The 8,779-nt window shown below is 57.3% G+C and overlaps 2 protein-coding genes across 2 annotated transcripts in view; one reads left to right on the forward strand and one right to left on the reverse strand.

Moving 5' to 3' along the window:
• VOLCADRAFT_90892 (uncharacterized protein) overlaps window positions 1–3,989 on the reverse strand; it is a gene marked incomplete at both ends in the record, with an annotated part of 8,781 nt that extends 4,792 nt beyond the window's left edge. Inside the window, 5 exons of the mRNA XM_002950429.1 lie at window positions 154–234; window positions 2,163–2,207; window positions 2,427–2,512; window positions 2,898–3,359; window positions 3,554–3,989. Of these exons, the coding sequence (XP_002950475.1) occupies window positions 154–234; window positions 2,163–2,207; window positions 2,427–2,512; window positions 2,898–3,359; window positions 3,554–3,989 (1,110 nt within the window). The remainder of the gene's footprint in view (window positions 1–153; window positions 235–2,162; window positions 2,208–2,426; window positions 2,513–2,897; window positions 3,360–3,553) is intronic.
• Window positions 3,990–4,434: 445 nt separating this feature from the next.
• On the forward strand, window positions 4,435–7,020 carry VOLCADRAFT_90893 (uncharacterized protein; the record flags this gene model as incomplete). The annotated part of the gene is made up of 3 exons (XM_002950307.1): window positions 4,435–4,695; window positions 6,026–6,335; window positions 6,860–7,020. The coding sequence occupies 3 exons, from the start codon at window positions 4,435–4,437 to the stop codon at window positions 7,018–7,020; spliced, it is 732 nt and encodes a 243-aa protein (XP_002950353.1).
• Between the last annotated feature and the right edge of the window lie 1,759 nt (window positions 7,021–8,779).

Raw genomic sequence — 8,779 nt, forward strand, 5'->3', positions numbered from 1 at the left:
TGGATGGGTTACTTAGAGGAGCGAGGGAGCGGGTAATGCGGCGGCGGAAGGTAGGCCTTCCTATTTGGTTGGGGTTTTGGAAGCAGCTCTTCCCCCTCTCCCCCTCTTTCCCCCTCTCCCCCTCGTCCCCTCCCTCTCCCCCCTTCTCCCCACCACCTTAGCCAGCGTAGCACATCTTGGCAGTATCCAGAGCTGTAGCACCAGTAGCAGATTGGCATAGTAACAGAAGTCGTACTGATGGTGCGAGAAAAGGGCAGGTTAAGGGCACGTCGGGGGGAAGAGATGGGTTTGAAAAATGTACACATATGTGAGTATATCATTACATCAGTGTACAATGTCACAACACATCACACAAATATATAATAGAAACATGTAAAACGTTATCCGTGTCCTCTGCACTTCCCCTTTTTCAGTCCTTGCTAGTAATCTACTGTCAGCCTCCAACGGCGGTTTGCGCCACCTGGCCCCGCCCCCCTCCTTCAAGCCCCCTCCGCCGCCCCCCAACTGCCACCACTCCCGGCACCAAATTGCCATATTGCCCCAGGCCAGGCATTTCCCCCACATCGGCCCCGCTTCGCTGCGACACATGGAATACGTTTGAACTCTCTCTCTCTCTCTATCTCTCACACACAGACACACACAGACACACACAGACACACACACAGACACACAGACACAGACACACAGACACACACACACAGACACGCGTACACCCCAAGTGCCATACCAGGTAGTAATGCCAGCGGCGGGAGAAGTACAGCGCCCATCTCGCTGCCATCAGTACGGTACCCAGGCCGCCGTACAGCAGGTAGAAGGTGGAGGGGGAGCGACCCAGCCAGAAAGCACACGCCCTTGGATCCGAGGTGTTGGTTGAGGGATGTATGTGTGGGTGTGTGTTGGGGGGGGGGGGAAGGCACGGAGGAGGGAATGGGCAGACGGATCAACGGAGAGAAATCTGAAATTGTCCTCCTGTTTCGCCCTGTCTCATTCCGTTTCGTCTCTGACCTAAAGGCCCCTGTTACCCTCCTCCTCCCCCCCTCCCCCCCCCTCCCCCCCCCCTCCTCCCCCCCCCTTCCTCCCCCCCCCCTCACCACATCATGGTCGTCCCCAGCAGGAAGGACAACTTGTCCCGCAACAGCAGCCCCCGAGGACCCAACACCCGGCGGAACAGCCGCAGCCGCATCAGACGGGTCACGAACTGAGGACAGCAGCAGCACCAACAACAACAACAGCAACACAGCGATGGCAGCAGGAGGGGCAGCAGCAGTAGCAGCAGCAGTAGCAGCACACGGCGGCAACACAGGCGGAGGCGGAGGTAGCTGCAGCCTAAACTCTTATATGTGGCGTTATTGAACCCCAAAACAACGGCATACATACATACATACACACAGGCACACACACCATGTCGAACCGTGCCGGAATCGAGCCGCCTCCCGGTCGCGTCATACGAGTGTCTGCGGATTAGGTCCTGGGTTCGATTCCCGGGGAGACCCCCGACATTGTTGGGAGCGTGAGATTATGGCTAGCTGCTGAGATGTGGAGTTGAGGTCGCAGTTGATGGACCAGATACGCACGCTAGATTGGAGGCGATTGCCGAACCCTCTGTCTCTGCGGATGTTTGGGTGAATGGATGAGGAGGGATCCCAGAAGGCGCCTTGGACTTCCAGTTCGTATTGCGTAGAATAGTGTGGTAGTGGTGGTGGATGGTGCTGCGTGACGAGGAATCGTGGAAATGACAGTGTGTTCAATTGGCCCAATAGCTTTCCACACTGTAACAATTCAATTCAATAACTGTAGGTAGCCTCGACAAAGTATCTGCGTACAGGAGACTCCGGAGCCTCCCAACTGATTTAACTGGAACTAACAAACCGACAGAAAAGTAGAAGGTTTTCAGGGCGTGGTGTTGTCAACAGTAGATCGTGACCTAGAGATCAACCGAGAGATCCGGATCCGGATCTATTCAACCCAGATCAGGACCTGGCCAACCTTGATTAACAAAAGAGTCTTGCAGCGCAAAGGATGCCCGCTGAAACGCAAATTTGATAGTCCTGTACATATCTAGAGCTCATTTTTACATTTCTATCTGAATCATTAACCTGTAATGCGTGACTCTCAATCGTCGTACAATAGTCATTCATTCAGCTGTCGTATACATAGCCTACCTGGCGGCGCTTGAGGGGTGTGGCCTGGGCCTCCTTCCGCTGTTCCTGCCGGTGGTCGGGGTAACGGGGGTTCTCAAAAAGGGGGAAAAACGAACCACAAGACGAACGAGTGAAGCTGCTGCTGAATGGGGGGAAGGGGGTCTCTCCTCTTTCTCTCCCTCCCTCCCTTCCTCCCTCCTTTCCTCCCTCGACCCCCACTCGCTCTCCCTCTGCCTCTCTTCCCTACACATACATACATACACACACGCAAACACACGGCGGCACCTGCAGGTCATGGAGCTGTCGGGGGAGGTCGTGGAGGCCGCCGTGCATGTCAACCATGGCCTCAGCGAGGACTGCGGGGCGACCACCTACACGCATACATACATACATACGTACATCCGGGTTAGGTACCCTTTGGGTTGCGGGAATACCCTGGAGCAATATCTGTAACCTTTCCTGCGTGGAAGCGTTTGAGGGACATGTAATTTACTGACCATAAGGACATAAAGGGGGGGTTACGTTGACCGACAGACATCTGTGCGGACAGACAGACAGACATACACTTGGACTCTTGGCGCTGATCCTGGCAAGGCAAGACTCCACAAAGATGCAGTGACGGAATGGTGGTGCGCGCGCGACATGAAAACCGTTGGACACCCGTGTCGCACTTCTTGTGCCGTGGCTTCCGTACGCCCAACCCACATAACTGCCTTCTTCGTATCCATCCATGGTGGTTTCCTCCTGTACCCGTACCTGCAGACACGCTCAGGCAAGCAAGTAAGGCATCCACACCCCGCTGTTCAGCTTCGTTAGCCGCTGCTGCCGCCGCCGCCGTTGCGGCGGCAGCGGCGCCGCCCCCGCCTCCGCGACCAGCGCTGCTGGGCTTCCGTACAGGTAACCACTCCATGCCGTCGCCGCCTTCCGTGCTCTTCGCTTCCGCCTCCTCCGCCTCCGCTGCCGCTGCCGCCGCCTCCGCATCCTCCACCACTCCAGGGACGGCACCGCCGGCGGAGGCGAAGGAATCACGAGCGTCAATCAGGCCCAAGCCGAATTCCAGATCCAGACGAAGGTCCGAGAGATCAGAATCCAAACCCAGCTCTAACGCATCGTCGTACTCCTCCTCGTCCTCCTCAGCGTCCTCCCCCGCCGCCGCCGGCCTGTCTGCGGCGTTACTCCCCAACGGAACGCCTTCATCTCCGTCTCCGCCAGTGCCACCTCCGTCACAGTCGCCGCCGCCGCGGCGCCGACGCAACAATCCCCCTCCGGCGGCTTTCATCGCCGTTGCCGCCGCTGCCTCTTTGGGTTCTTCAACGCTACCGCACAGGCTTTTGCTGCGACGCCTGCCGCCGCTGCCGCTGCCGCTGCCGCTGCCGTCGCCGTCGCCACCCACCAATAGATTGCCTTCGCACCCGGAGCTGCCAGGCCAGCGGCAGAGCACCACACCGTCACACGTGGCACGCCGCTTGGGCGTGGCAGTGGCGTCCGTGGCAGTTGAGGCGGTAGTTGGGGTGGGGGTGGTTGCGGCGGTTGCGGCGGCGGCAATACGGTTGGCTGGCGGCGGCGGTGGCGCACCGCAGTCACCCTCTGAATCGGGATGGGGGCAAGGTTGCAGTACGACTGGCTGCGGTATGGATCCCTCCTCCATAGACGCGACGTCGCCGGCCGACGCCGTCCCGGAGGCTGCGGCTTCGGCGGTGGCGCTGCGGTTAGCGACATCGGCGGCTGCACTGGCGGGCTCGTCCGCGCGCCCAGCCGTTGCACGGCAGGTATTGGCGGTGGACTCCGGGGCCCCCTCCTCCGTCGCCGCCGCGGCAGACCCAGGTGTACCTCCAGCGCGTGACTCATGGAGAGGACGTCCCCCTGCCGCGTCGTCCTCCTCCTCCTCCCCCTGCTGCTGCTGCTGCTGCTGCTGCTGCTGCAACTGCGGCGGTGGTGGTTGTTGTGAGAAGGGCGGTGGATGCGGTGGCTGATGTGCCTGGTCCTTCATAGCTGCTGCTGTTGGTGCTGCGGGTGGTGCTGCCGAAGCTGTTGTATCAGAATCCGTTGGGACGATGGGCTGCGATGGTGGGTCCGGGTTCGGATCGGGGACCGTTGGTGGGCGCCTTGCGACCAGGAGGTCCCCGCCCGGGTCTGGGAGCGCTGGAGATGGACCAGCAGCAGGTCTGGCGGTGTTCCGCGGACGATAAGGACAAGGCGTCTGGCAGGTCAATTCGCTTGGCTGATAATCGTTTCCGACAGTTGCCGGTGAGCCGTCCAGCGTTTGTGCTTTCTGGTGCGGCTGCTGATAACGATGCTGAAAGCCATGAGCACACTCTTGTTGGAGTTGCTGCTGTGGTTGCTGCTCGATCTGATGTTGCTGTTGGTATTCTTTTTCACGTTGCTTGTGTTGTTCGCGATGTTTTTCATCCTCAGTCTGACAGCCGGACAGCTTTCCACTCCGAATCTGGTCTTGATGTTGATGCCCTTTCCCGCTCGCACCGTCCCTAGCCCGTACTGGAGAAGTTGTCAGCGGCGAGGTCGCGCTCTGCCTTGGCGAGCTGGGGTAGCTATCGTGAGGTGATGCGTTTTCGCGGTCCGGGGCGCCCCTAGGGGGCGCCAGCCCGCCGCCTTCAGAAATGGCGGGTGCGCTTGAGACCATTTCTGAACGAGCGGAGGAGGAAGGGAGCGAGCAGCTTGGACCAGCTGGTGATCTGGAAGCGGCCCAGCCAGGAATGGGGTGTTCGGGGGGTTGTTCCTCTATTCCGCGCCAAAATTTGAAAGCTTGGGCTCGGGCTTCTTTTCCTGTCAGTTTGGTGATTTAGCTTGGGGTTCTGTAGAGAAGTGACTACTCACATCATCCGTTTAGGATAATAGCAAGAACCTTTACTTATCTGTTACTGGGGGAACTCGCTGCAGACGTGGCCCAACGTCCGTGACGGCAGAAGTCACAGCCTCTCGTAACGTAATTCCCTTTATCAAAACGATGGACCACATAAATCATTGATTTTGCTGCCGAAATCAACAGTTCTAGATGCAGGCCCGCAAAGTCAGAAGCCTCGCGATTCTCTGCCTCATTCCGGCGTTGACCACCGCGAAACTATCCGCGAAACCAACCAGGACTTTTTCAATCCACAGAGTTCTGCAAATTACTTCCCTTATCCCTCTGCTGTCCATCCATCCGATACCTTCAAAAAATGGATAAGCCGCCTCCTGGCTACCCAAAGGCAAGTAAAGCCACCACGCCAGACAGCAAATACATGCCCCGGATCTGGAAGATTTTCCACAAACCGTCAAACCCCTTGGGACCCAGCAAACCCTTGGGACCCCGCTGGTGATAGGGTGATGGGTACCTTGCGTTAAAACAGCCTCAAGCGTGAAAGGGGTTGTAGTAATGTCGTGTCAAGCTGGAATGCGGGGTCCCTTGCGACCCGTGGGTCGAGGGGGGATTCGAAGCTGGTATCCATCCAAAGTAACCCTTCTGCAGACAGATTTCTCTTCCTCGTAGGATCCCCGTGTAACTCGGCCGGGAATAACAACTTGAAGTGGTTTTCACGGACTTAAATCCAAAATCCATGCATACATATACACATGACATGGCCGTGTGCTGTGCGTATCGCACCACTACTGGCTGCCGGCATGCACGTATTTCAAGGCGGATGCGTCCTGAGGCGTTCTGCTGCCCCCTCCAAGACTGCTAACGGTCCCCCTTCGCACAACCTTATCTCCTCTCCAGCCCCAAGCTTGACGCCTAAAAGAGCTGCTGCTGCTGCTGCTGCTGCTGCTGCTTCTACGAGCGGATATAAACCCCCTAACTTCTTAACCCCTTTTCCCCCCAGTGGCCTTCTCCCGCCTTCACACTCTCACCCTCAAACCACACATACATACACATATGCGCTCCACAGGTCGCGGACCCCGAAGCCGACGCGTCCTCCTCCATACCCACCCCAGCTCCGGCCGCTTACCCGGGGGGACCCGGCGCTTACCCTGCCGTACCCCCTGCCGTACCGTACGGCGCACCAATTCCACCGGGTATGACACCGCAGGGACAGCCGTACACACCGCAGCAAGAGCCGCCCTACCGACCTCCTGCAGTTGGTATTCCCGTACTCGGCAGCGGCGCCTCCTACCTGTACCAGCACCCCGTTTGGGGCTCAGATGACGACACGCGGGATGGGCGGTTCGCGTGCTGCGGCTGGAGCATGTTCGTGCTGGGTAGGTGGGTGAGTGGGAGGGGGGTTGTGAGGTAGAGGGGGGGGGGGGGGGGCCCCGCCAGGGGATTTGGGGGGGCGGAAGGGGAGGGGGAAAAGAGTGGTGGAGGGCGTGGGTCTGGGTGGCTGGAGGGTTGTTAGGAGGCAGCTCGAGGGGAGTCCGCCGAGCTTCACCGACCGACCGACACAGTGCTTTCCCAGGCTCCGTATGCCGCCTCCCGGTTCTTAGTGAGCTGTAAGCAAGGTCATCACCTGACACGGTAAGGCACACACACATCTCGTTACAGTCCCCCCCTGCACCTCTCCACCCCTCCTAAAACCCCCAAGTGCACACAACCACACACACACACAACCCCCACACACACACCTACAAAAACAAACACCCACCCCACAAAAACAAGCATCCACCCCCCTCCACACACACACGCGATCTCTACGCCAGCTCAGCTCCAACCAGTGCTAAACCCACACACCCCTCCTCCTCAACCCTACCCCCCTCCCTGTCCGAAACATCCGACCTGCCCACAGGTTTCATCGCGCCCTTCTTCTGGCTCATCTCCGTGCTGCTGCCGTGCTGCCTGCCCGGCTCCCAGGTCCAGCGAGCTGCTACTGCCAGTCTCATTGCGGCCATTTTGTATGCCGTACTGGCCATTACACTGGCACCCGCACTCACCGTCAGGAACGCATGAACAGAGTGTGTGCAGTATGTATGTATGTATGTTGTATGTATATATGTGTCAAGCCGAGGATGGCGGGGAGTGTGAGGGCGGAAGGTGAGCGGCCGAGGAGGAAGATGGCTCCCTCCATGTGGGTGGGTGGTGTACACCGTCAGCTAGTTCTGACGAGGAAGCGAGTGTGGACGGGCGAGCTAGCAAGGGAGGCAGAGGCGGCGACATGCGACATGCGTGTTGCTGTGACAATACGGATGGCAACGGTACAACGGTATCAAAGGGACCCCTCCCCGACCCCCCTGGAGTCCTCTGTCGGCTGGAACCCCTGCTGGGTTTCAGCACCGGTTGTCCAGTTGATTCATTAGTCGACCTGTGGGTTTTGTCGGATGATAAGTTCGTTAGTTGGTTAGCTTCATGGACTTGATCTATGGAGGACCCGCCGGGCTGTAGGAGGAGAGCAAACATGGGCAAGCAGGGCTGAGACGATTAGGAAATTAATACGAGCGTGGACGACAAAGGTAGCAGGGATAAGTACATGCTGCAGATCAATGGATCAGGAAGACGCATTGAAAGCACAGAAAGCGCAGTGCCGGGTTATAGCTTCTAGTCCCGGTGAACATCATGCAACACAGACGTGTTGTGATGACAAGCTCACCACTTAGGGCCTTGTGGCAGATGTTGCAGATGAAGATGCGCTCTGCAGCACCGTCGCCGACCAGCATAGTGCGGTTGGGCAGGTCCACTTCTAGACGCATGCAGTACGGCACATGTACGGCATAGCATATCATATCATAGCATAGCGCTTACGGCATAGCATAGCATAGCGCGTACGGCATAGCATAGCGCGTACGGCATAGCATAGTGCAGCATATCATATCATAGCATAGCATAGCGCAGCATAGCATAGCGTAGCGCAGCATAGCATAGCGTAGCGCAGCATAGCATAGTATAGCGCATACGGCATAGCACAGCATAGCATAGCTCGTACTTTCGCCATAGCATAGCATAGCGCGTACGGCATAGCATAGCGCGTACGGCATAGCATAGCGCAGCATAGCACAGCATAGCATAGCGTAGCACAGCATAGCATAGCGTAGCGCAGCATAGTAGCTACAGCGCGTACGGCGCATACGTCATAGCGCGTACGGCACGTACGGCACGTACACGCTGAACTTCGGCTTCGCTGGAATTTGCGTGCCAGGCTTTGCGAGAATAATTCTGTTCCGAGTTTGCACGTTCAACTGGGCGTGTTCGACTTTCCTTTGTGCACACCTCAAACTTTGCACGTCGACCTGTGTTGCATCCCCAACTTTGCACGCTAAACTTTGCGTGCTGAGCGTTGCATATTTGATCTTGTGCCACATTAACCTTCACGCGTTGAACTTTGCGTGTTAAATTCTGTTGTGTATACAGCTTCGCACGTTGAACTTTCTGTGCTTAATTGTAGCTTAGATGCGGCAGGAGCAAAGCGAGTATAGCCTCTAAGCTAGGTTATGTACGGCAGCCGTATGGCTTGCTGAGAATTCGAATTTACTATTTCAGCTGACAGCTCCATAGTTCCGGCATTCTGCCTACACTATTGGAGCTTATTATTATTGTTGCTCTCACTTTTATCCAAGACCTTACCGACTACCCTCAAGCCTCATCGACGCTCTACCACAACGAATCGACATCGCCGCGGACCTGTCACTCTCCGAGGAACAACCAGGAGCTCCGTCACAAAAAATCAAAAAATGACGGGTAAGAGGACAAAGGCAACGGGAGATAACCTGGTCAA

The sequence above is a fragment of the Volvox carteri genome (genome assembly GCF_000143455.1).
Source record: "Volvox carteri f. nagariensis unplaced genomic scaffold VOLCAscaffold_18, whole genome shotgun sequence".
NCBI classification, from domain to species: Eukaryota; Viridiplantae; Chlorophyta; class Chlorophyceae; order Chlamydomonadales; family Volvocaceae; genus Volvox; species Volvox carteri.